We start from the raw sequence: 26,433 nt of genomic DNA, 5'->3' as shown, positions 1-26,433 counted from the left end.
GTTTGGGACCATGGCTGTGGTCTCCGCATGTGGTCTCATGTCTCTGTACCCCTGGTCGAAGTTCCAAAATCCAGCTGCCGCCTTTGAGCACCGCCCCCACCCATTCCGTGTTCCTCTATGGCACCCACTGGGCTGCCTAAAGATCTGCGCTATCTGGCCCCTCCTGCTGTCTCCAGCACCATTTCCCACCCTTCCTCCCTTGTGTGCCGTTCCAAAATTCTCACTTCCCACACTCCCTACTATGGCGCCCCGCCACAACGTTCTGCTTCCTTCCTGATGCACCTCCTCGCTTAGGCCACCTTTACCTGAATTGCTCCTCCTTCCCAAACTCCTCTGAGCCACAAGGCAGCAGGCAGCATTTTCCAAACCTCCCAGGCCATCCCAGGTGGGCTGAGGCGCCCTCCGGGCTCCCCACCTTCCGTGTTCTCTCTCTCTCAATCTCTCACACTTGCGTTTATTACATTTCAGGTTTTATTTATTTATTTATTTTAAAAAATATTTTATTTATTCATTTGAGACAGAGGGTCAGTGCAAGAGCAGAGGGAGAGGCAGAAGCAGACTCTCCGCTGAGCAGGGAGCCAGACAGGGGGCTCTGGGCTCGATCCCAGGACTAGATCATGACCTGAGCAGGGGGCAGCGGCTTAGCCATCTCAGCCACCCAGGTGCCCTGCATTTCAGGTGTCTTTCCCAGCACTGGGGTGTGGGTTCCTTGAAAGCAGAGGCATGGCCCAGTCATGGGGTGTCCCTGGGTCCTGGCATCGTGCCCAGCACACAGAGAACGCGAATACATGTGGTTGAGTTGAACTCCATGTGGGTGAAGGCTGCGTGGGTGGGGGTGGTGGGGAGAGACTGACTGTGGTCTCATTCAAAGCTGGGAACCCTGGTGACTCCCTGGTGTGTCAGGGCCCCTGCAATGCAAATCTTGGGGGTAACCAGTGTTTACTGGGAGAGCAGGAAATCAAGCAGTACCCCAGGGAGGAGGAAGGCGGAGGCAGGGAGGGCTGAGTATTTACCCCGCCCCGGTGGGCTCCAGCTCAGAGTGGAGCTGATGGGAGCTGTGGGCTTCTCTTCCCGGATCACACACGCTGCGGGTCCCCCCCGCCCCAGACTTGGGGAACAGACCAACATCTGGGGCGCAAGGAGACCGAATTGAGGCTTGATTCACAAGGTATGGGGATGAGGGGGTGAAGGGGCAAGGTAGGCAGAGCTGGGGGGACAGAGACCAACTTTGGAAAGGGCAAATCTCTCTTCTGTCCCGTGTGTTTATGTGTATTGGGGGGAACACTGCCCCCAGCCCGGGAGATGGGTGAATGATGCTGGCGCCCATCTTTCCAGCCCCCGGGGTGGGGGGGAGGGGCAGGCTGGCGTCACCGAGGACAGAGAGGCCTCTAGCGGCCACCGTGGGAAGCAGGAGAGGGCGGGCCGGGGAGGGGCGGGAGGGCACTTCCTGCCAGGGCCTGGGGCTGCCCAGTTTTGCAAAGGAAGTGCTGCCCGGGCCGGAGGGGCGGAGGCAGGAAGTGGGCCGGAGGCTCGTGCAAGGGCGCGGCCGGTAGGTGCTGAGAGGCCGCCGAGGGGCGGATGGGGGAGGGCGGTGCGAAGGGCAAGGAGACCGAGCGCCTGCCCCCAGTCTCCCCGGAGACCTTGACGCCTCCGCCTGCCCGCCCTTCCCGACGCCTCGGCCGAAGTTCTTCGGTTTGGAGCCGAACTTGGCTTCCCAAGAACTCGCCCCGCCCCCCAGACCCCGCTCGGGGGCCACCAGAGCCCCGCCCCTCTACCCGGGGACAGAGGCCACACCCCTCCCGCCTGCAAATACCTTCCAGGGGCCTCGCCTAGGGACGCAGCCCAGCTTTACTTTAAGGCTACCACTAGCGAGCCCTCGGTGTGCAGGCATTTAATCAACTCCGCAGAGAGCGTTTCTCCATTTTGCCGGTCAGGTAACTGAGGCTAAGAGAAGCAGAATAATTAAATAGTACAGCGGTGCACGCGAGGCCGCTCACCGGGGGGCGTCGACCTCGCACTTGCACGCTTGAAGGCCCGGGGCCTAGGGCAGCCCCTCCCTTCACGCTCCCCCCCAAAGGATTTACTGGGGGGTGTGGCCTCATGCGACACACGACCGCTCCCCGCTTCAGCGTCCCCCCAATGACCACAGAGGCAGCATGGGGGGTCTGGCGTTCTCTTTAGTTCTCGGCATACTGTGGGGCTCAGTCAGAGAAGGCACTTAAATAGGAAGGTCAGCCTATTCAGGCCAACCTTAACCTCCCTCCCACCCCCAGTTCTCGGGGGCGGAGGGGCAATGGTATCTCCATTTGACATCCCCCCTTGGCACTGGTATATGGGTCCCCTTAACCGTTAAGCCCTGGGGAGAGCCCAAGGCCTTCACCTCCAGACTCTCAGCATTTTGGGGAAGGGGTTCCAGATAAAGAAGTCAGAACTGGAAGGCAGGATGTCTTGAGAGCTGCCCCCAGCCAGCAGGGGGTGAGGCAGGGGGCGACAGGGGGTGGGTTGGCACGGGGCGGGGGGCGGGGGGACAGCTTGGCCAGGCTTCCTGGAGACCCCCAAGCCCCCCAAGAAGGGTCCCACCTCCTACAGCTCCCCTAAAGGCACCGGTGAAGTATGGAGTGGGTGGGGGAGGCACCGGATTAGGTGCAGAGACCCCTACACACTCAGCTGGTGGGCCTAGCACAGCGCTGGGCACAGAGAAGCTGCTAATGTGTTTTGAATGAATGAGTAATTGGAGCAAAGAGGGTGTGAGGGACAGAAGACAGGGCTTGGGGCCCCTTGGCCCAGCCTGTTTCATTCAGAAAATAGCAGTTTAAAAAATGTAAAAATCCTTTCCCTCCCTCCCCACAATTTATGGGTCCAGGAAAGGGGTGAAGGAGGGGGTCTCTCTACCCCGAACCTTCCCTCTCCCCTTCCCCTAAAAATCTATATACACATATACATATTTATATGGCACCACAAAGGGGTCCTGCCTCCGCCCCCACACTAGGAGTTGGGGGAGCCAAGCCCCAGGGCCTTGGGGTGGTCAAGGCAGATGTGAGAGGTCAGGGCTTGGTGTGGGGAGCAGCCTTCGGCTGCGAATGAGCCTAGAGAAGCTGGACTCTGGGGTCCCAGAGGACACACGCCGCTCCCTTCACAAGTGGTAACAGATCTTCTGCCCTCCCTGCCCTCCCAGGCAGAGAATGATGGGGGCTCTATCAGTCCCAAGGGAGGAGGTGGGAGACTGTTTCCTCCCCCTCCAGCCTAGACTGCAGCCATCTGGAGACTGTTCCAGGCCAGAGCTGACCCGATCACGGCCCTGGGGAAACAGGGCAGGGAAAAGGGCTCTACGCAAGGCACTTGGGTGTCCACCGTTCCCAAGCTGGGGGCCCAAGGCACGGGGCGGCAAGAACCCTGCCCCTCCCCGAAGCAGAACCAGAAAGGGCCAAGAGGCCCAATTTGGCAGCAAAGAAACATGGCAGCAGAGAGAGAGAGAAAGGGGGAGCGGCACACAGGGCCCCACAGATCCCCCAAGAAGGAGGAGGAGGTTCTAAGGCACTGACACAGGGACCCAGAGGCTCATCGCCCTTGGCGCAGCCTGCTGCCCCCTTCACAGCCTGGCCAGGCAGGTGGGGAGGGCCCACTTCCCCATGACGCTGAGGTGGTGGCAGTGGCCGCTGGGTTTTCTTAAGGCAAAGTCCACGTGTGAGGGGTGTGTGCCTTGGTCAGGGGCAGCTCCTGGCCCCAGGGCGCCTCACTAGCTGCCGGGCCGAGGCTGCCTGAGCACTGAGTACACGTCATCCACGCGGCTGAGCTGCTCGAAGAAGGGCAGCAGGTCGTGAAGCTCTGTGTCGCTCATGTTGTCAAACCAGGAGGCCACTGGTACCTGGGCGGATGGATGCGGGGCAATGAGGAGGGCAGGTGGCTCTGGGCGCGGGATGTCCAGACCAGCCCTGAGCACCCACTGCCACCCCCCGGAAGCCCCTGACCCACAATTTTCAGACATTTTTGACAGCAACCCACCGTAAATCACATTTACACATATGATAAAGTGCCAGTTTTATAAAATGATACTTAGCCTTACTGGGTGCAAAGCACTCCAATATCTTCTATTCTATTTTGTTGTTCAAAAACTCCCAACTAGGACCCCCTACATTATTTCTGTGACCCACTAACAGGGCACAACTGGCAGTCTGAAAAACTAAAACTGCTCCAGTATGCAACAGGGCCCTCCACCCCTGGTGGGCACCCTCCCCCTACAAGCACGTGGACTGGCTCGAATGATCAGTAAGGTATGAAACGCAGCAGCGGGTGGATGAGGCTAGGGAGTGGCAGGCACAGGCCACCGAGGGCCAGGAGGACCGGGAGGGCACCAGGCCCCGGACACCACCCAGCATGGCAGTGGGGAGGCCAAGGAGGCCCCAGTGGCTAGACCCTTTTCTTGGCTCTCGGCCCTCAACCCGGTCCTGCCCAGCACTCACGGCGTTGTCTGGATGGAAGACGTAGGAGGCGGGCGAGTTGTCTAGGATGAGCACCCGCCGCAGGTCTCGGCCCAGCCGGCTCAGGTCCTTCACATAATTCCCCCGGTGGAAGACACAGGACTCCCGAAACAGGCGCGCCCGGAAGGCCCCCCACTTGTCCAGCAGATCAGCTACTGGGTCTGCATACTACGGAGTGGAACACGGGTCATCTGGGGCCGAAGGTGACCCAGAGGTCCATCCGGCTGCAGGATGGAGACGGGAGGGGTGGCGGGTGGCCCCAGGAGCCCTTCAGAGGGTTGGGAGGGGCTCACCTTGGCAAGGCTGGCGGTGAACAGCACACACTCAAAGAGCTCGCCCATTCGCTGCAGGAACTCATCCACGTGGGGCCTCTTCAGCACGTAGACCTAGGGGGTGGGCCAGTGAGGGGACTGCTGGCCCACAGGCCTGGGCGGGGAGGGGCGGGACGGGGTGGCTGAGGAGGGGGAGGAGGGGGGAGCAGAGCAGAGGGGCACAGGAGGGAGGCTGGTCCCAGGGCCTGCGGGCTCCACTTGGCCAGCCGGCCGTTCCAACTGTCCTTCCAGAAGGGGATCAAAATGAGCCTCCAACTTCTAACTTCAGGTCCTACCTCATGGGGAATCACTAATCCCCTGTCCTTCCCCCACCATGGCCTTAGGCAAATGTAGGGGCCTGGGGGCAGCCCCCTCACCCCAAGGCTGCAGGGCACCGGCCCCCGAGCCAAGTAATGGAGAACAGGCTGGACAGCACACAACCTATCCTGAATTACTTGAACTGGGTCCCGGGCAAGGTGGGGCAAGGGGGTGCCGAGGAGGAACCCCACTCCCTGCAGGCCTTGGAGTTGGGCCAAGTCCCTGAGGGTCTGTGTGACCTTGGATGCAAGTCTCACATCCTCAGGGGTCTTACATTCCACCTCTATCAAAGTCCCACCTGGGGTGCTCAGGATTGGTCAGAGGAGCCTGGGGTCTGGAAGGCAGATGCCAAGCCCGCCGCCTCCCCCCCACACCCAGCCCCTCACCTGGTGGACCACCCCATCAATCTCCACAGGGATGATGAAGTCGGCGTTGTTCACTGGCTGTGGGGGGAAAAGGAGGTGCTGGGGCGGGGCCCGCAGAGACCACCCCCCCAGTCCAGGGCAGGCCCCCTCAGAGACCCGGGGCTGAGGGCTGCAGGGCAGGGCAGGGCCCACCTTAAAGGAGCTGTGCACCAGGGTCTCATCCAGGTCGATGACCACACAGATCTTGTCCACGTCCTGGGCCTTGGCTTCTGGGAGCAGGTACTGGACTGGGGTCTGCTTCAGGGATGGGTGAGGTAGTTGGGGGCACCTCTCCTAAGGCCCCGTCATTTCTCCTACATGGGTCTTCCCTCCCCCAGCCCTCTACCTGGGGAGACACAGGGGTGGCAGGGAGAGACCACCGCCTTCCCAGCTTTGCCCCCTGCCAACTGAGGCCTGGGGCAGGCTGCATTTCCCCACCTGGGAAGCCAAGGGAGAGATAAGCTTCCATCTTATAGGGGAAATCCAGACTTCCCTTGGCTGAGGGGCCCTCACATGGGTGGCAGTCTTGGGGCATTCAGGGCCAGGCTGGGAAGGCGTGGGAGGGTGGGTGCAGGGGTTGGGAGAGGGCCCTTCCCTATCTTACAGGGCCTGCAGACTGGTCATGCCCAGATGCCCGCCCCTGCAGCTCCCACCTGGCCACCACGCACCTTGGGGACAGCTCCGTTCTCCTCCACCAGCAGGGGTGCCCCACTGTGCGCAGGCAGGGCCTCCCCATCGTCCCGGCAGACACAGCAGAAAAGCGAGTGGAGGATGCCCCGGCTCCGGGGCTTCTGAGAAGCTGCTGACTTCTGATCACCTGAAGCAGGGAGGCCCGAAGTGGGGGTGTGCACACTAGGCTGCAGAGTCGTGCCTATGTACCCAGGTGTGAGCCCCTGCGCTGAGAGGGTCTGGCCATGCCCCCTTCGTTCAGGGTGATACACCAACGTGACTCCAGACCCTCCTGACAGCCTTGACCCCAGGCCACCCCTCTGATACCCACGAATCCTCCTAGTGTGGGCACAAAGCCACCCTCATCCGGCAGTGGGCTGGCTGGAAGGGGCCCACGGAAAGTGCTTTCTTTTTGCCTCCCTCCTAGCCTTCATCACTCCTGAGGGATCAGCCCCACTGGGGACGCCTCCTGACACCCACCTTACCTGAGTAGCCCCTGCTCGCTGAGGCCCCTACGGAGGAGAGCTGGGGCCGGAGGCCCCAGCTCTCCACTCCCGCCCTCCTCCCATCCTTTCCGCCCACGTGGGTCCAAAGTCCTTACTAAGGCTGGGCGCAGAGGCTGGGAGTGGGGGCCTGGAGTCGGTGTCCCGCAGCCATCTGCCGGCCCCGCCTCCTCCGCCCTCGCCCCGCCCAGACCTCCGACCTAGAGCCCGGCATCCGCCGCCTGATTGACGGACCCACCCTCCACCGCCCCTCTACCGGGGCCCCTGCCTTCGGGCGGAGCTAGGCCTTAGCCAGAGCTGGGCCGACCCGGAGGGGCTTCCTAGCCTCTGAGGTCAACGCCGGGACAGGGAGGGGCAGACGCCCAGCCTAGACCCTCCAGCCCCCGGGGGCCGGCCGAGGCAGGCGGGCGGCACCGCTCACCGGGTCGGTGCGTGTGTGCACAGGCCCGGCGCCCAAGGGCCTTGCAGCCGGGGCACCTGGGGCTCAGCCCGATGCACGGGACTCCCCGCGGGTGCGCTAGCGACCCTTAGAAGTGGCTGCCCCACTCTCGTGCCTCTCAGGGGCTCAATGCTTCTACGCGTGACGCGGAAGTTTGTTGGGATCATAGCTGTGCGTTGGCGGGAGATCCTTCCAACCCTCCCCAGCCCGCTGTCACCTCGGCGCCCCCGCCAGCGACCCAACCAGACCGCGGCCCGGGGCGGAGCCTCAGCGGGTGGCCTGAAGGCGCCCTCTTCAACCCTCCATCTCCCAGCCTCATTGGCGCCAATGGGGGGGGGAGGGGGCGACTGTCGGGCAACGCGCAATGCCAGCCCGGGAGACCCGGAAGGAACCCACTCTCGATCCCTGCCTCAGTTTCCCCACCTCGAGCACTCGGGAGCGCCCAAGTGGCTCCAGGCCCCGCCCCGCGTCTCGGAGCCTCGGCGAGTTCAAACTCTCTCCCCGCTCCCTCTCCGGCTGGGAGCTTTGAGCTCAGCAGTGGCGGGCGCCCGGGGCGGCGGCGGCGACTGACCCGGGAAGGGTCTCGACCCCCTCCTCCTCCCATCCCGCGGCGCCCCAGCTGCAGCCCCCTCCGCGCCCCCAGTACCTTTGCCCCGTAGCGGGCCCCGCGCCTCCTCCTTGGTGATCTGAGTAATGACGGCCGAGCTGTCCATGGGGCCGGGCGCGCTCCGCTCCGGCCGGACTCTGGCCCGGGCGCCCGGCCTCCCCCCCGGCTCGGGCCGGAATCGGGGCGCGGGGGGGAGGGGAGGGGTGGGAGGGAGGGATCCCCGCGAGCTTCGGAGGGGAGGGGAGCCAGGTTCTAAGGGGGAGGGGGAGGGAGGGGGCGCGGAGGAAACTTTGTTACAACATGGAGTTTCCTCCCCGCGAGGCGGATGCAAACATGGAACCCGGGCGCTGTTTCAAGGCTCCCCCTTAAAAGGGCAACGGCTTCGGCGTGACCTGGACTCGGCCGCGGCTTTCATCACCGCTGGGGCCGGCGCGGCTCGGCTCTGCTGGCCGGGAGGCGGGCCCGGCCGGGTTCCTGCCGCGCTCCAGGGGGCGTCGCCTCTTTTCCTGCCGCCCGCCCGCGGGGCCGAGCCTCTGCGGCTGCGTGGCAGGACCGGCACCCGGCCCACAGTTCCAGACAGCCGAGCGCCCGGGGCCAGGGCCCGCCCCACCCGCACCGAGCACCCACGCCGGGGAGTGCCCGAGGGCGGCGCGGCTCCACCTCTGCACTTCGCGAGCGCCAGAGACTAGCCGCTTCTCGGTTTCCTCATCTGGGAGACGGGAATAACGCTCTCTGGTCTGCGAAATGGGTCTTCAGTGGTTGCAGGGACCGCCTCGCAGGGAAGTCCTGAGCGAGCGAAGGTTCTGCCGGCTCCAAAAGTCTGTGCAGATCCGCAGAATTGTGCTTTTGACCGGACCGGGACCGTCAACACCCACCGCTGTTTCGGGGCCAGGTGACCCGGATCTGTAGGGCGTGACAATTACAACTCCCTGTCCCGGAATGCCCCCTGCGGACCTCGCCCAATTGCCCCATCGGGTGCCCCAAACGTCCGCGCCCACGGCAGGGCACCAAGTCCCTATGTGCCTCAGGGCCTTCGTGTGCGCTGTTCCCTCTGCCTGGAAGGCGCTTCCATGCCCTTCACGGAGCCAAATCCCACGGACCTCTACGACATGCCACCTGCTCCAAGAGGCCTTCCCAGACCCTTCCTCTACTCCCCACGCCGGGCACGCTGTAATTATTGGGGCGGGGGGTCATGCGGTGTCCGCACGCAGTGGGCGCTTAATCCCTGCGGGCCCGATTTCTGACGGTGGGGGCGTCCACAGACATCAGCTGTTTGTACGATTTTAAACACCCGTTGCACTTGGGGTGTACGGAGACACGAACTGGCGCGGGGCCCGCGTTTCCACGCGGATTCTTCTCGAGGGAAACTCCCGTGTTATGCGCCGCGAGGTCTGCGGGTGTTTTTGTTCTGTTTTATTTCTCCTGTTTCGGAAGTTCTTTCCATTCTCCTTACTATTTTGTGTTCACAATTTAAAAAATAATAATAACGCCAAGCCCTGACAAACACGCCTCAGTACTTCCTTCCCCCGCGGGGCCTCGGTGGCGGGGCGGAGCGGGCGCGTCCTGTCCCGTCCAGCCGCCTGGTGCGAGCTCCACGCACGTCCTCCAGGCCCGGGGCGGGGTGGGTTGGAGGGGGAGCCGGGGAGGGGAGAGGCCCTGGGGAGGGGAGAGGCCCAGCGCCGGGGCTGCAGGGCAGGAGGGCGGTGCCGGCCCGAAGGCGCGCCAGCTGCTTGCCCTGCGACGGAGAGGAGGCGGCCCGGGGCTGGATGGGACTCCCTCCACCCCCAGCCCCCAGCCCCCCAGCCCAGCCCCAGGCCGGACCCCGCAGCCGTCTCCTGCCCTTCGGCGCCCACATCGCCACCAGCGTTGCATTTAATCCTAATAATCACCAACGTATAGCTAGCGCTTCGTCTACACCCTGCTCTGGCTGCGCCCCCTAATCTCCTTCACTCCTCAGAACGACCCCCTTCTCCCATTTTACAGATAGGGCAACTGAGCTCCGAGAAGTGAAGGGACTTGACCCAGCCTTCCGGCGAGGGTAGAGGTGGGGTTCTGGCCACCAAGCCGAGACCCCCCCCCTTCGGTTGAGGCCCGGGGCGGGGTGTCAGCTTTATCTCCGGATGCCCAGCTCGCACTGACCCCAAAAGGAAACGTGTGGTGGAGGACTGAATGAACCCTGGCCTGAGCAGGGCGGCTCACCTTCCTCTCCTTTCCTTTCTCCCTCTCTGAAGGCTGAAACCTGGCCCGGCTGTCCCCTTGGGAGTCAGAGTAGCCGACCGAATGGATAGGGCACCGGGGAGGGTCGCTGCCCACCCCGGGCCCCATCCCCCTCGCCTCCCATCCCTAACATCAGCCATCTCCAAGGCCTCTTCCCCTGGGAGACCTTCCCAGACTCCAACGCCTTGGAGGTGGACCTTCCCCTAGGGAGAGGTGGTTACCAGGGAGTCAGGAGCTGGCCCCCACCCCCACCCCCGCCCCCGCCCCTGCAGGGCAGGGGCGGGGGTGGGGGGTCTGTGGAGACCACAGAAGCCATTGGAAGTGTTCTGTAGGGTCTCGGGGGTTCTTCGGCCTTCCTCCCTGGGAGGGGGGGCAGTGTCCACACCCAGCCGCTACCCCATAACTGCACTGCCCCTGCAGCTGGAGGTCACCTTACCCACAAGTTATTTTTCTCCTGCACCCCAGGAGGAATCAGATCAGGCGGGCTGTGGATCCAGAAACACCAGGACTCCGCTGGGTTCTGACTAGCAACCGTGGACAAGAGTCTCCATTTAGCACCTTAGCGTCCTCATCTGCCAAATGGGCTTGCTAAGAGCCCAACCCAGGAAAGTGAAGGGGGAGGGGGGGTCAGGGCGGAAAGGGAGGGTGTCCTCCTCAGGCCCTTGGGGAGAATCCAGGTGCCAGGCCCCCTCCCCCCTACCTCCCTCTAGGAAGAACCAGAGCTACTAGGGGCGTGGAGGGCAGCCTCTTGTAAGGGCTTCCTGCGCAGAAACGACTGACCTTGGCCTGACCTCAATGCTAACCCCTTGCCCAGGCCCAGGGTAGCCCCGTAGCTGACCCTTTGGTCCCTTCCCCTCCCAGCCTTCCCTGCACCCGCATTCTCAGTGGCCGCCTTAACTATTCACATGCCCGGCCTGCTCCTTCATCTGGGCTCCCCGATCCTGCTCTACAAGATCCAAGAACTCCCCACAACGTTGCATGTCTCTGTTTAGCACACACCTGCCCCACACTCCTGGCAGGTTCATTCTCCCTTGGCTGCTCCCCGCCCCTCCTCCATTCAGCTTTCAAAATCCTGTTCAGGAGTTACCTGCTTTGGCCCCGGCTTCACTCTTTTCCAGGTGTGCCCGACACACACTTGGGTCGTTCCCTCGCCCCACTGTTGAGTGATTTGCTGTCACTTAACGTAGCTGGCTCCCCCTACTGGAGTGTGAGCAACTTGAGAGCTGACGTCTTTAATTCGGGACTTTGCCTCCCTCCCCCACGTCTAGCACAGGGATGGGACCCAATTAATAGTGAATTGATGGAGAGGGGTGTGCCGGGGTACAGCTGGGGACACCTCCAGGAAGCTGGAGAGGAGTACGGAAGATGCCTCTTTCTCCATTAATCCGGCCCCCATCCATTCCCTTCTTCAGCCAAGGTGGGTCCCAGCCCTCTCCAGGGCCAAGCCCAGAAGAGGCTACAGCGGCCTTTCAGCTCGGGTACTGTACCCTCTCCCAACCGTTTCTCTGGTTGGGCCAGATCTGTCCCATCCTGTCCCTCCTTAAGGGCCCCACTCGCATCGTTGCCCTTTTAAGAAAGAGGAAATTCTTCTCATAAACAAGCACCCCAACCAGAGCGCGGAGCTTGCCCCGCCAGATCCTGGGCAAACGGGGGTGCTTCCAGGCACAAAGCTGGCTCCAGGCTCAACCCCGGGAAAGACCTGGCGGCCCCTTCTAGCTACCGCTCTCCGCGGCCCAAAGACTGGGGTCCGGGAGACCCGAAGAGGCAGGAGGAGGGACTTGGGGGAGCCTAGAAACAGCCCAGGGAGCGTCTGTAAAGTGCAACCCCTGCACCGGGCGAAGGGGTGCCGGGCGGCTCCCAGCGGCCGAAGGGGTTTCCCCGCCCACACAACTCCCCCCTTTACCCCCCGCCCCTTCGCCTGGGCGGATTCTGAAGCCCCAGGGCGCTAGGCTCGAGCGCCCGCCTCCTCCTCCTCCTCCTTGGCCGGGAGGGGTGAGGCCGCGACGGGGAGTGAGGGCGCTCGGGACCGTCCCTGCCCCTAGGGGGAGCTGGGAGTCAGCGCGGAGGGAGCGTTAAGAGTGCGACGTGGGAGTCCCGGACGCCCTGTCCCCTGGGGAGATAGCAAATGAATTGGGCCTCCGAGGCACGGACTCTTGGGTTCCACGACCTGGTGCCCGAAGAGGGGACAACTGCGCCTCCGTTTTACTGCCTGGAAAGTGGGTTGCGGGTGGAACAGAAAGTCTGAGGCTACTCTAACGGAGTAGGAGCGAACTGATGTTCGAGTAGAGGGCTGCTTCTAATTGTTCGAGGATTCGTGCTTTCCCGGTTTCTGCTCTCCCGCTCTTTTGGACGAGAAGTGAACTAGCATTTATTGAGCATTCATCAGACTATCCTAAGTGCCAGTTTGGAACCTGTGTCCCGCCCCCAACTGGGTCCCTCAATAAATATTTTTGGAGTTACTATTATTTTTAAGTCCCAAGTGTCAGGCACTGTGTTAAAGTGCTTTATATCCACCGCAAGGTTGGTGTTGTCCCCATTCTACAGATGAGACCACTGAGACTGGAGGTTAATCACTTGTCCAAGCTAGGAAACAGCAGGTTCCTATGGAACCCAGGTTGGCCTGCCTCCAAAACTCCCACTCCATCTTGCTGCCTCCACACACACTCCAGCAGGCCAGTCTGCCCCGGTCATTCCATCCCCCAGCCAGGCCCTGGGTGGGAGTTCATCCAGAGATATTCCCCCTCTCCTCCTCTTCAGGAAGCCCATACAAGAAGTGTTGATGGGAGCTGTGGGCCAGAGGGGCGGCTCCATGGGCAATGAGACAGGTCCAGACCTGGGAGAGGGGCGACCGTGAGCCCAGGAGAGAACAAGGCCTTCCAGGAAGCCCCGGTGCACCCCCTTCCCCCAGTGCCCTCCATCCTTTGCCTCCTTTCCTTGCCTCCCCCATCCCCAAGGCACCCTCTGGCCCTACAGTACCAGATAGGTGGTGAGACCCAGGTAGACCACGGCCAGCGCGGCTACAAGGGCGAAGTAGGCCGGATGGGGGAGGCTGGGCAGGTAGATGACCACGAAGTAGAGGTTGATGGCACAGACCAGCGCCATGATGGAGATTGTGATGGCCTTGCTCAGCCTAGGGGACAGGAGGGAGGCTCAGGACAGGCTGCATCTCCTTCTCTCCACTGCCCCAAGCCCGCCTGGAGGAGAGTGAGGGGATACACGAAGCCACCTTCTCCGGGCCGTGGGACCTGGAGCAGACCCCTTGCCCACTTCTGTCTCCTGGGCCCCCCAGGCTCCACACTGGCAGGATTTGGCAAGAGCAGAGTCTGAGGTGAGACAGTGAGGAGCTCAGGCTCTAGAAACAGCCTCCCAGGCCTAGTTCCCCACACTTGATAGTTGGGTGACCCTGCACAAGTTCCTTAACCTTTATGAGCTTCTCTGGATACTGGTAATTCCTACCTCTGGGTGGTTGTGAGGATCAAATGCAGAATTGCAAGTCCGGTGTTGGGGATGGGGAATACTCACCGGCCATTGGCAAACTCCTGCATGAGGGCTGGCATGCTGGTGAAAGTAAGGATAGGCAGCACAGCAAAGGGAAGCTGGGGAGAAGCAGGAGGATGGGGCTGAGGGACCCTGCCCTCACAATGCAGCAAGAAGGGAGGAGTGGAGCAGGGTTCCAGTCTTGCTCTGCCTGTGTGCCCTTGGGCAAGTCCCCTAACCACTCGGAGCCTCAGGTTCTCCACCTCTGTGCCTTCCAAAGTTGTGAGGCTTCTAAGCAGGAGAAAGCATTTGGGGGCTCTGGTCCCAGGCTGCCTAAGTTTGAACGCCAGCTCTCCACTGGTCACTTAACTGTGTACATCAGTTTTCCAATCTGTGAAATGGGGACAATGGTGGTTCCTCTGGGGATTGCGTGAGCCCTAAAGGCAAGGTATGTTTAGAGGAGTGTTAAGGGTGGGGGGAAGGCTCCGTATGGAGGATTGCTGTGGTTCCTGGGTAGCTCGGCAGGGGCAAAGGCGCTAGGGACCACGGGCTCACCAGCAGGCTCTGCAGCACGTTGAGCAGGTCATTGAGACCTGACAGGTCTTTCAGGTCCCTGAAGACTGCCACGAGCACGGTGGGCAGGATGGCGCAGGAGCGAGTGAGGAGCACGCGGGCAAAGCGTGACCACCGCAGCTTCAGGAAGCCCTGGAGTGTGGGGTGAGCACCTTGGTGGTGGGGTTCAGGACTAGGGATTCCAGAGGAGGGATCCTCTATCGTCCCTCAGCCCATCTCGCACCAGGGGGAACCCCCTATTTTTCCATCTCTAAAATGGGGGCAGCTCTTACTCTAGTTGGCAGAGGATGGATGAGGAGAAATGGGGTTCCCCCCACAGCTGATTGCCTAAGACTAAGCTTTTGGGGAAAAGGCTCCTATTAGTCGTGGGTCTGCAGGCTTGAGCCAGTAACCTCACTTCTCTGCATGTTTTCTCATCGTTAAACCGGGGAGGGGGGCGGGGAGGGGCTTACAATAGCGCCCTCTGGGCTGCTTTAAGGAGCAATGAGGCTGGTATCTGAGCCCCCAGAGGTGTACCCATTGACCTGGGACCTGGCCCTTCCCGGCCCGCCCCAGACCCCACCTCCATCACAAACTGTCCCGCGTAGGTGCCGGTCATGGTGGAGCTCTGCCCGGCCGCTAGGAGACCCACCGCCCAGATGTAGAGCGCAGCCGGGCCGAAGATGCAGCCCAGGATCACGCCCTGCAGGACGGGGTGTGGTTAGACCTGTGGCACCGCCCCTCGCTCAGGCTCCACCCCCGAGATGGGCGTGGCCACGAGCCCAGCTGGGGCCGGACCATTAGCTTCCATGCCCATCCCTGCCTGGTGCTTACTCCTTGGTAAATGTCCACCGCCACCGTAAGGTTGTTCTTGGGGAAGATCTTGGCGTAGTCGTGGAGGTTGCTGTTGGCACAGACGTTGAACTGTGGACAGTAGGAAGGGGACGTGAAGTGCTTAGTTTCAGAAAATCAGACAGCCAGGCCTTGACCAGGGGTGGAAAACTGGTGACCCGCGGGCCGAATCTGGCCAGATGTTATTTTGCTTGACTAAAGAATGTTTTTCCTCTGTAATGTGAATCTGGTTGCCAACATCTAAAATTGAGGAGAATTCACACAGGAACCCGGTTTCCAGGGTTCTGTTGGGTTTGTAAAGGCTAGCATTACCACAAAGGGACGATTGGCTGGCAGTGGCCCAAGCTGCTCCACAGTCTCCTCTCCCTTACACTGGACCCACTTACCACAGCCCTGAGACTGCCTGGTCTTTAAGGCCACAGAGCAAGGCAGTGGCAGTGCCTAAGTCCCGGGAGGCACGGCCAGTCCTCCCCCCGCAGTGCTCTGCATTCAGAAAGCACCCACCCCTGGCTAGCAGTTGTTAGAGCCGCGTGACAGAGACCCACTCAGGAAGGAGAGAGGCCCAGGTCCCAAATCCCAGAGAGCCAGTGAGGAGCTCTGTATCATGGCTGCTATATCCCCAGGGTCGAGGCACTGCCTGATCCCTAACACATACTCAGTAAATCTTTGCTGAATGAATGATGATTTATCTGCTGACAATGAAGATGATCAGGAGAGAGGACTCAGAGAAGAAACGGACTGCTTGAACGGTCCCAACTCTGTGCTCATGCGCAGGCAGGCACCTACTCCCAGAGTGCCCTCCCTGCAGTTCGCTGGACAAATCCTGGCCATTCTTCAAGGTATAACTGGAAGGCTGGGTCCCAGGACGGAGACTCAGCTCCTCCCTCCCAGTCACCTCCTTTGCATGTCTGTGCCTTGCCGCCCTGTGGGTTGCCTGGGGGGAGCCGTGACTCCCCAGCAGAGTGGGGAAGGGGTCTCAGCCAGAGGCCTGGTCACAGACGCCCTCCTCTACCGGTGCCGGAAGTGCAGGACGGACACTCAGAGGGCTCAGATGCATTGCCTGGTGTCCCCAGCAGAGCCTGCAGGGCTTGGGGGGGTGGGGAGGCCGGCTGTGGCTGTGTGGGGAGGTATATCTCACCGCAGCCTCGTTGGTTTGCTGGTAGAAGGCCTGCCCAAACACGGCTACAACAAAGAGATTGATGAAGAAGGAGACAGACAGGGCGACGGTGGCCTCGATCAGGAAGTACATGTTGGCTTCTCGGATGTCCGTCCGGCGGGACCGGTCTATCTCTCGAGACTAAGAAGGTCAGAGGGGAGGAAAGAGCCAAAGTTCCTCAGAGCTCCCCCAACATTCTCCACCCTCACACTTCTACCTATGTTCCCTTCAAACCCCAGTTCTTCCTAAAGCCCTCCCCGTGGCAGTTTGGGACAGGTCTCGGTCAGCTGACACCCCTCCTGCATGCCCAGTTATATTCTGCCTCAGGGCCTTTGCACTTGCCATTCCCTCTACTTGGAATATCTTCTCCCCTGATCTTCCTTCCTATCCTTCATGTCTCAAAGGTTACCTCCTTAGAAAGGCCTTTCCCAACTACCTTTTCTAAAGTAGCTCCTGCTTAGTCATTCTCTATCATATTTCTGTTTCCTTCCTTCAAACACCTTTCACAATCTATAATTGTTTCCTTTACCTGTTTACTGGCTCATGGTCTGTCTGCCCCACTAGAATACGAGCCCCAGAAAGGCAGATGACTTGTCTGTCTTTGCATCACTGACCCCTGGCTCCCAGCACACAGTAGACGCTCTATTACTACATATTGGGTAAGGAGAGAATGATTCACTTCCCGCCTAAAATCCGGAAGGCTGGAGCCAAAGGGGCGGGGCTCCCGGCTTGGAGGCGGCGAGAGCGGGGGCGGAAGGGAGCAGGCATCTCTCTGTCCCCTTGCCTCGGCTCACCTTCACCAGGGCCGAGTGCAGGTAGATGTTGTGAGGCATGATGATGGCGCCGACGATGCCCACGGCCTGCAGCAGCTCTGGACGGCCGCAGCCGGGGCACGAGGGCAGGAGCAGGCCCTGGAGAAGCGCTAGCTGGGCCGGCCGCGCCACCACGTACTGTGGGGAGACGCCTGGTCAGGCCGAGCCCTGGGCCGCCGTTCCCACCCTCCGCCCGGACCCTGGCCGCTAGGGGGCGTGGCCAGAGGCCGCGGCCCCCTCCCCCTCGGCTCTGCAAGGGGCACCAAGGAATGGCCTTGGCGGAGGGTGTTGCGGCTTTGGCTTCCCACCTCGTAGCCGAAGGTCAAGGCCATAATTGTAATAAGCAATCCAAAAAAGGCTTCCAGCTTCCGCAACCCTAGGGGGAAAGCCAACAACAACAACAACAACAAAAATTGGAATGTAAGCGATTATTAATGGCTAATACCTTGGGCACTTTGTTCTAGGCACCGTGTCAAGTGCTTCACAGATATGACCTCAGTGAATCCTCACCACAGCCCTGTGACGTTTGTGCTATTATTATCCCCATGGTATAGATGGAGAAACCCAAGTCCAAGTAACTTGCTCAAGGCCACACAGCCAGAGGGAGGGGGCCGAGAGTCTTTGTCTCCTCTCAGTACCGCAGAGCATGGTTTATACACTCACTTGTTCCCCCCGCCCGGTCCCCTGTGAGGGCCACACCCACCGTAATTGTCAAGGAAGAGGAAGAAGAAGGTGTCCACGATGGTGATGAGGACGCCGCCCCAGAGTGGGATTCTGAAACCGGAGTGGCCGGGGTCAGCCCAGCCTGGTGCAGGGGCCTGGAACTCCCACCCCCAGGGCAGGAGACTGGAATCTGGCCTCCTGGGAGCAGGGCCCCACGTGGTGGCCCCAGGCAGCGAAGGGAGAGGGGAGCGGGAGTGTGTTGGAGCCCGGAGAAATGGCACAAAACGTAGGGGAGGGCCCAGCTGGATGGGGGACCAGCCTGGGGCTGCAGTCCCGAGGTCCGCTTGGCGAAGCCCGCCTGGTGACCGGTGTCTGTGTGACTTTAGATGAGTCACTTCACGTTTCTGGGTCTCTCAGAATTTCAGCATCTCTCAGATGCCCCCCAGCCGGCAACACAGCCCAACAGCTCTAAGTCAGAGGGGACTGCGGGGTGAAAGGGACTCAGGGAAGTATGAAGCCCTGGACTGGAGAGTTGGGGCCCGCTGGGGGCAGTACCGTCCAGCTGAGAGCAGACTGAACGCGATGGCCGTGCCGATGACCTCCTGCATGTCCGAGCCCACTATGGCTAGCTCGATGGTCAGCCAGAGGAGGGTGCGGGGCACCTGGGGGGAGGAGGTGACTCTTCACCAACGTTGGGCCAGTTGTCCTTGATGCCCCATGTCCTTGATGGCTTTCCATACCCGGCACTATCCTGTTGGGCTGGCAGCCTGCACGAGACCCCTGCCGGCCTCGCCTGCTGGCTTCCACTTAGGTTTTGTAGGAAACAATTAAGGGAGAACGAAAGGCAGGGAGAGATCATTTTCCCCCCCTATTTCTAGTGGTGTTCCCAGCAGTGGTGCCGGCAAGGGCACCAGGCAGCCTGGCTCTCTCGGTATTGGTGGCCATTTCGACAGTGGTGGTCGTGCTTCCAGAAGCTTGGCAGCAAATGATGGCTCTTGGGCAGCTGCCCAGCAGCTTTCTGATCTCTGGGTAACACCCCTTTCCTTGCTCCTCCAGCCCTTCCAATACCTTTGTGACTGCATCCCTGCATTAAATACCTTTGAAATCCCTTGTGGCATGGTTTCTGTTTTTCCCGCCTGGACACTCACAGCAGGGAAGTCCCCGGTGTCCACCCCAGCCAATGACCATCTCAAGCCAATGCCTGCCTAGTTTGCACCTTGGGCAAGTCACTTTCCCAGGTTTCAATGTCCCCTCCTGTAAAACAAGCAGGGATCTCTAACGTCCCTCTCAGTCTGTGAACCATTAGTTTGAGCCTCAGTCTTCCCATCTAGCAAACGGACTTGTGAGGCTCTGCTTGAGATGATGTGTTTATTTGATCATGGACGCTGTAAATAGCTGTTTGGGGCTTGGGGTCTGTGGGTGCTCCCTGTCCAGGCCCTCCAAGCTCACCTTAGGGTAGTAGAGGCGGCAGACCTCGCCCAAGTCCTTGCCTGTCACGGTGCCCAGCCGGGCAGCAAGCCGCTGACAGAGCAGGCCCAGCACGGTGGCCCACAGCAGCACCCAGAGCAGCTGCAGGGAGGCAGGGGGAGGCCTTCAGTGTGGGGGGATGCTGTCTGACAACCCCAAGCTGCCGCTGGTACCCCTCTAACCAAGCACACCCCTTGGGGACAGAGTAGAGGAGACGGAGCGAGAAGACCAACACTCCCCCCCTCCCCCCCACACACTCTGGCAGGGCAGCCCTGAGGACCCTTTTCAGGCCCATTTGAACTTGATGCCTGCTCCCCCCAACACCGGCCATGCAGTCCACTCTGGGGAAATGTGGCAAGTTGAGGGGTCTCCGCCCTCCCCAGGGTGCCCCGACTCAATCACTTTGAATCCAGCCACAGCACCAGCCTGAAGATCCGACTCAATGTTTCCTGGGTCCAGGAAAGCGATGCTCATGAGGAAGCCAGGCCCGGTGAAGGCCCATAGCTTCCTCAGGCTGAATGCGCCCTGTGGGTGGGAGTGAAGCGAGGAGATGCTGGGTAGAGGGGTGGTAGCAATGGGCCTTGGCCCGCCCCCCCCCGAACCCCCTCTGGGCTCATCAGCCCAGGCTGTCTGGTCCTGGCCTCTCCTTTCCCCCCATTCCCAGAGCTACCACCCCTGGGGGTTCGTGGAGGGCGTGGGGTGGGAGGAAGCAACAGGATCTGCTGAGTCATAGTAGATCTGCTTTCTGGATCTGTCCAATTTGGCAACCGGCCTACAACTGACCAGTCTGCCTCAAGCTTGCCCTGACTCAGTAGATCCTCAGAGCCCAGCGGGGGTCTTTTCTGGGGTCAAGCCTCCCTGGTCCTGCTCCTCCTTCCCCAGTTCCTTCTCAAACCACAGTCCCTCCTCTCTGGAGTCCACTGAGCCTCGGGTCTCCCCACCCCATTCCAGGGCTAGGCCTGGCAGCCTGAGGATCTGCTAAAGATTCTGGAAGTTCAGGCCGACAGCATCCTAGAAAACAGCCTGCAGTTCCCGTCACTTCTCCCGATGCGCTCGAGCCGGTCCTTTCCTTTAATACTACAACAAATCCTTGAGACTCCAGCCTGAGCTCCCCCCAGGCCCCTTTCCCTCTGTAAGAAAGCTGAAATTCGTTCAGAAAGCCGCTTGATCATTTTTAGACAAAACCTGAGCTCCCCAGTCAAGTGCTAAGGATGGAAGCAGGAGAAGGGCAGTCGCCACTGCCAGTCACTGCTGCTCAGAGCTGGAAGGGACTTGCCATGGTCTTCTGGAGCCCTCTTCCCCCCAGCCTGTGAGATCCGATAGCATGCTGTCAGCCCTGAAAGACCCCAGGAAGTTTCCAGCATTCCTACCGGTTTTGTGTCAGGGATGGGGATCTTCTCACTCAGGTAAGTTGTTCTGAGAGGTTCTTGCTGTGGCTCTGAGCTGGGTGGGCTGGAGATGGAGCCATAGTTGGGCCTGCTTAGACTTTGAGGGTTCTTGTCACCTGCAAAGGGCCCCAAGGAGGCATGGTGACTGACTGGTTTCTTTCTGGTGGCCCAAAGCTAAAGTCCTCTGTTCTCCTCCCCTACAGCCTTCTGGCAAAGTGGAGAAATTAAGGCCCAAGTAAACAGGAGCCCTTGGCTCCCATCTTGGGTCCATCACCTCCACCCTTTGACTAAATGTTTCAAGATTTAATTAAATTAATTAATTTGTTAATTAATTAATTTTTTTGAGAGAAAGAGCAAGCATGCACAAGGGGGAGGAAGAGAGGGACGAGGGGGAGAGAGAATCTCAAGCAGATTCCACGCTGGGCATGGAGCCCAATCTGGAGCTCAGTCTCACGACCCTGAGATCACGACCTGAGCTGAAATCAGGAGTCAGACGCTTAGATGACTGAGCCCCCCAGGCGCCCTGATTGACCAAATGTTTCAGAAGACATGTGGGAATACAGCTTCCAGAATAACTCTCCTTCCACGTGGGCACAAAAATTCCCAAATCTTTATCTCTCCTGCCACAAAGGATGCAGAGGGGGACACCGGACTCTGAGGAGGGCATACTGATGCCAATGTGTAAGCCCCGTGGCCTCACTCCTGCCTCCTCCACCAGCCAGGTAAACTCCAGGAGCTCCAAACGCACAGAGAACAGACAAAGGGGATGCTGTGCACTTGGGGATGCAAAGAGCCCAACCCCAGACTGGTGTCTGGAGTTAGGTCAAGACCAGGATGCCCATTGGGGATCAGGGGGTTCCTTTGCCTCCTCCCAACCCCCTTTTACGACTCTGACCCTGGAGGGGCTACTCACCTGTCATGAGGATGGCAGACTCAAGCACTCTGCGTGTGAGTGGGATGTTAGCAGCCACTCAGCACACACGCTCCCTCTCTGAGGGCTGGAGCATATCAGTGTGCAAGGCCACGCCCTCCTGTCCATCCTCAGCTGATCTCAGCAGTCCTCACATACATTGTGAAACCTTTCCAAAGGCAGAAGTGGCCGCTCTGGCGGAAGAGTCTCGTTGACCAAAATGCAGGAACTTTCTTTCCTCCTGGCCCGAGGCTCACAACACTTTTGGCCCCCTTCCAGGTGCCATACATTCTGTGGCTCCCAAGTTAGCTCTGATTTCAAGACATTTCCTGCTGCTTGGGTGTTCATGTCCAGATCACATGACCCCCCTGCCCACACACAAGCAGTCAGGCCCTTCTCTTCAGTCTGGAGTCCCCAGCAATGGCAGTCCTGATGGCTAACAGGCCTCAGTTTCCTATTGAGTGCCTCAGAGGAGAAGACCTTCGGGCACCGCGACGGGGACAAGCCCTGATGACTCAGGCCAAGGAGAGCTTCCGAAGAAGGAGGCACTGGAACTCTGGTCCCGATTCTGCCATTGATTCACTTGAGATTGTCACCAGGCCGTCCCTTTCTCTGAACTTGGTTCTTCTGTTACATGAAGGGCTCAGACAAGCTAAGAGGTCAAAACAGTAGGTGCCCAAGAAGGCCAGGCAGGTCAGATAAACTAGGAGACAGGTGAGGAGTAAGAAAACAGTGCCAGCTCAGTGTTCAACGACGAATGATGCCAAGCCTCAGTATCAGCGAGTAACAGGGAGTGGTGGAGACTGTAGCAAAACAAAGGACACATACTCTGTCCAACGGGAACAGTACCTACAGAGTTCTAGCCAGTTGTCATGTGGGAATGTGTGCCCACTGTCACCATGTCTTCTGATCTGTCAAGGATATTGGAAGATGTTGAATTTTGTTTTGTCTTTTTTTAAGATTTTATTTATTTATTCATAAGAGAGAGACAGAGACAGAGGGCGAAGCAGGCTCCCCGCTGAGCAGGGAACCCAATGAGGGATTCGATCTTGGGACCCTGGGATCATGACCTGAGCTGAAGGCAGACGCTTAACCATCTGAGCCACCCAGGTGCCCAGGAAGATGTTGAGTTTTATGCAACATATGCTTCTTGAATCTTAGGCTCAAAAAAATTGAAAATATCGTGTAATTTAAACAAAATATTCCTTTAGGCTAGCTTCCACTTGAGGGTTATCGGTCTGTATCTGGATGAATGGGGGCGTAAGACTCTTCAGTTCCTGATTGCTTCTCCTTGTCTGTGCTGTGTCCCCACTGCTGCCCTCCCTTAAGAGGGAAGTGAGGCTCAGTCATGAACCTCAGAAAAGCTCCATGCTTCTCTTTCCCATGCCCACTCCCGATCTCTATCCTGTGGCCTTCCTTTTTTGCCAAGAAGATTCAAAACCAATCTTTGGGGTTTCCAGCGCCAAGGTCTAAGACCTCAGGATCCAGGGAAAACAGGTGCAAGCTCTGGGGCCCAGGTCTGAACAGGGATACGATGTAGCCCCATGTTGAGGCAAACACTTTAGCTAAAGCTTGGGATCTGGATGGGGAATGCTGGCAACCAATTTCCTGGCTCCTCATGGATGGGGGAGGTTGGAGGGACTGGAGAAGAGGGGGTGCGGGAAGAAGAGTGAATGTTAGGTCATAAGGGAGAGGGGAAAGTCATGGTTTGTCACTGTGCAATCCAGTTGTTCCTCGTGCCACCACCGTCTCAAGTTCCTTAATCACTACCTTGGGCTCATGTGGGGTCGGCTGGGGTAGGATGTTGTGATGATTAATTTTATTGTCAATTTGGCAGGGTTACAGTGTGCCCAGATACTTGGTCAAATATTCAGGGTGTGTTGGTGAAGGAGGTGTGTATTTTTGGAGGAGATTAACATTGGAGGGTCACAGTGTGCCCAGGTACTTGGTCAAATATTCAGGGTGTGTTGGTGAAGGAGGTGTGTATTTTTGGAGGAGATTAACATTGGAATCCACAGGCTGAGTACAGCAGATTTCTCTCCCTAATGAGGGTGGGCCTCATCCAACCAATTGAACAGAACAAAGGGCTGAGTAAGGGAGAGTTCACTCTCTCTGCCTATCTTTTTTTTTTTTTTAAGATTTTATTTATTTATTTGACAAAGAGAGACGCACGGCAAGAGAGGGAACATAAGCAGGGGGAGTGGGAGAGGGAGAAGCAGGCTCCCCGTGGAGCAGAGAGCCCGATGTGGGGCTCGATCCCAGGACCCTGGGATCATGACCCGAGCTAAAGGCAGACACTTAACGACTGAGCCACCCAGGTGCCCCTCTCTGCCTATCTTTGAACTGAGATATTGGTCTTCTCTTGCCTTCAGCCTTGGCTGGGACTGAACTTAGACCATTATCTCTCCTGCTTCTTAGGCCTTCAGACTTAGACTGGAATTACATGTACCATCAGCTCTCCTGGGGCTCCAGCTTGCAGATCTTGGGACTCCTCAGCCTCCATACTCATGTGAACAATTCCTTAGCATTTACCTATCTATCTGTCTGTATTTTCTATTGGTTCTGTTTCTCTGGAGAACCCTAAGACAGAAGTCGTCCTCTTTGCATCTTTTGTGGAGTTTTGCCTGGACTCAGTAAGTGTAATTAATTAATGACTGATCAGTACCTGCACAACCTCTGCCTTACAGAAGAGGCAGTACAGTGCAATGGTTAAGAGCAGAGCTTCCTGGCAGAGTATCAGCAGGTAGGAGGCTACTGAGCTAGGGCTCCAGAAATCTGCATGGCAACCCTCTTGGATCTGGAGGTGTTGCTGAATACTAAAGCCTGCACATACAAGGTGAGCTTTCATGAAGCCCAATTCTCTCAAAATGGGTCACAGACTTAAAAGTAAATATAAAACTATAAAATTTTTAGAAAAACAAGTCAGAGAAAATCTTCAGTATCTAGGACTAGACAAAGGCTTGTTAGACTCAACACCAAAAGCATGATCCATAAAAGAAAAAATTGATAAATCAGACCTCATCAAAATTACCAACATTTGTTCTGTGAAGGACCCTTTTAAGAAGATGAAAAGACGCACTAAGGACTCAGAGAAAATATTTGCAAACCACATATCTGACAAAGGACCAGTATCTAGAAATAGAAAAATCTCTTACCACTCAACAGTGAAAAACCAAGCAATCCAGTTAGAAATGGGCAAAAACCAAGAACAGACATTTCACCAAATAGGATGTACAGATGGGGACATCCTATGTACATGGAAAGATGTTCTGCGTCATTGGCCATTAGGGAAATGCAAATTAGAATCCTAATGACTTATTGCTACACCCTATCAGAGTGGTTAAAAGAAAAAACGGTCACAATACCAAATATTGACAAGGATGTGGAGAAACTAGATCACTCGTATGTTACTGGCTGGAAGGTAAAATGGCACAGCCGCTCTGGAAATAGTTTGGGAATTTCTTAAAAAAACTAAAGATGCAACTACCATATGATCTAGCAACTGCACTCCTAGGCATTTTTTCCCAGAGAAATGGTTCATATTCACCCAAACACTGCACACAATTTTTTTAGCAGTTTTATTCATAATAGCCCAAATTGGAAGCAACCCACATTGTCCTTTACTAGATGAATGGTTAAGCAAACTATAGTATATCTATACCAGAGAATATACTGCTGGGCATTTATCCCAGAGAAACTAAAACGTACGTTCACACAAAAATCTGTATGCAAGTTGCAGCTTTATTTGTAATAGTCAAAAACTAGAATTAGCCCAGATGTCCTTCAACAGGAGAATGGTTACACTAACTGCTGTACAGACCATGGATTACAACTCCTCGGTAAAAGAAACAAACTATACATACACACAATGATTTCGATGAATCTCCTGGGAAATTATGCTGAGTGAAAAAAGTGTATCTCAAGAGGTTACATCCTGTATTGTTCCATTTACAGAACATTTTTGCAATGACAAAGTTTTGGAAGTGAATGTCAGAGTAGTGGCCATCAGCGGGTATCGGTGGAGGGTAGAGAGGGAGGTGGGTGTGACTGTGGAAGGGTAACTTGAAAGATCCTTTTGGTGTTGGAGCTGTTCAAGTATCTTGACCTTGGTGCTGGATCCACAAACCTACACACGTGATAAAATTGTATAGAACTTAGCACGCACGCACACACACACACACACACACACGAGTACAGATAAAACAGGAAATCTGAAATAGGTGAATGGATTATGTCAATGTCAATATCCTGGTTGTACTGAAAGCAGGGATTTAAACAGATACTTGACACCCATGTTCATAGCAACAATTTCCACAAAAGCCAAAAGCCAACAACAGCCCAAATGTTCATCAACAGATGAATAAACAATATGTGGTCTATCCATACAATGGATTATTATTCAGCCTCAAAAAGGAATGAGAGTCTGGGGGCTCCTGGGTGGCTCAGTCAGTTGAGCGTCTGACTCTTAGTTTAAGCTCAGGTCATGACCTCAGGGTTGTGGGATTGAGCCCCACATTGTGATCCGTGCTCAGCAGGGAGTCTGCTTGGAATTCTCGCTCTCCCTCTCTCTCTGCCCCTCCCCCCCACTCACTCTAAAGTAAATAAAAATAAGTCTTTAAAAAAAGGGGGGGAATGAAAGCCTGATACAGGCTCTAACATGGATGAGTCTTGAAAACTTTATGAGAAGTGAAATAAGCCAGACACCAAAGGACAAGCATTGTATGATTCCACTTATATGAGTTTCTCAGAACAAATTTATAGAAACAGAAGGTAGAAAGATGAGTTCCGGGAGCTAGGGGAAGGGAGAAGGGGAAGTTACTGTTCAATGGGTATAGAGTTTAGTTGAGGACAATAACAATGTTCCGGAAATGGATGATGGTGATGGTTGCACAACAGTGTGAATATCCTTAGTGTCACTGAATTATACACCCAAAGATGGTTAAAAGGGTAAATTTTATGTATATTTTGCCACCCCCCAAAAAGGTGGGAAAAAAAAATCCTGGCTATAATATTGTATAATAGGACTGTAAGATGTTAGCACTGGGGGGAGCGGGCAGAGCATACATGAGATCTCTCTCAATTTTTTCCTACAGCTACGTGTGAATCTGCAATTAGCTCAATATTTAAAATAGAGGAAAAAGATGGGTTTTATTGAATGGATATCATACTTCCATAACATTGATTGAAAAACACCACCAACAACCACCCAC

The 26,433-nt window shown here is 57.4% G+C and overlaps 2 protein-coding genes across 5 annotated transcripts; both read right to left on the bottom strand.

Annotated features, from left to right (window-relative positions):
- Positions 1–553: 553 nt before the first annotated feature.
- Positions 554–7,982, bottom strand: CTDSP1 (CTD small phosphatase 1). 2 transcript variants are annotated; one of them, XM_027588922.2, is made up of 7 exons: positions 7,769–7,982; positions 6,180–6,328; positions 5,665–5,769; positions 5,494–5,550; positions 4,772–4,864; positions 4,461–4,646; positions 554–3,865 (listed from the first exon to the last, which is right to left on the bottom strand). In XM_027588922.2, exons 1-7 carry the CDS (start codon positions 7,833–7,835, stop codon positions 3,737–3,739), a joined length of 786 nt encoding a protein of 261 aa, XP_027444723.1. In that variant the 5' UTR covers positions 7,836–7,982; the 3' UTR covers positions 554–3,736. The 2 variants fall into 2 exon arrangements, with proteins under 2 accessions (XP_027444723.1, XP_027444724.1); XM_027588923.2 differs by having other exon boundaries at positions 5,665–5,766.
- Positions 7,983–8,518: 536 nt separating this feature from the next.
- SLC11A1 (solute carrier family 11 member 1) lies at positions 8,519–21,317 on the bottom strand. Of its 3 annotated transcripts, none has more exons than XM_027588920.2 (15): positions 21,227–21,317; positions 20,296–20,429; positions 19,328–19,450; positions 18,908–19,027; positions 18,014–18,120; positions 17,499–17,569; positions 17,104–17,171; positions 16,778–16,933; positions 15,966–16,124; positions 14,810–14,899; positions 14,559–14,678; positions 13,979–14,128; positions 13,469–13,542; positions 12,923–13,076; positions 8,519–8,632 (listed from the first exon to the last, which is right to left on the bottom strand). In XM_027588920.2, exons 1-15 carry the CDS (start codon positions 21,231–21,233, stop codon positions 8,594–8,596), a joined length of 1,572 nt encoding a protein of 523 aa, XP_027444721.1. In that variant the 5' UTR covers positions 21,234–21,317; the 3' UTR covers positions 8,519–8,593. The 3 variants fall into 3 exon arrangements, with proteins under 3 accessions (XP_027444721.1, XP_027444720.1, XP_027444722.1); XM_027588919.2 differs by lacking the exon at positions 8,519–8,632 and adding an exon at positions 12,290–12,779; XM_027588921.2 differs by lacking the exon at positions 8,519–8,632 and adding an exon at positions 12,290–12,779 and having other exon boundaries at positions 20,296–20,520; positions 21,227–21,279.
- Between the last annotated feature and the right edge of the window lie 5,116 nt (positions 21,318–26,433).

This window comes from Zalophus californianus, chromosome 3 (assembly GCF_009762305.2).
Source record: "Zalophus californianus isolate mZalCal1 chromosome 3, mZalCal1.pri.v2, whole genome shotgun sequence".
Classification (NCBI taxonomy): Eukaryota; Metazoa; Chordata; class Mammalia; order Carnivora; family Otariidae; genus Zalophus; species Zalophus californianus.
The sequence above is the reverse complement of the archived record's forward strand: the minus strand, read 5'-3'. Positions and strand labels throughout refer to the sequence as shown.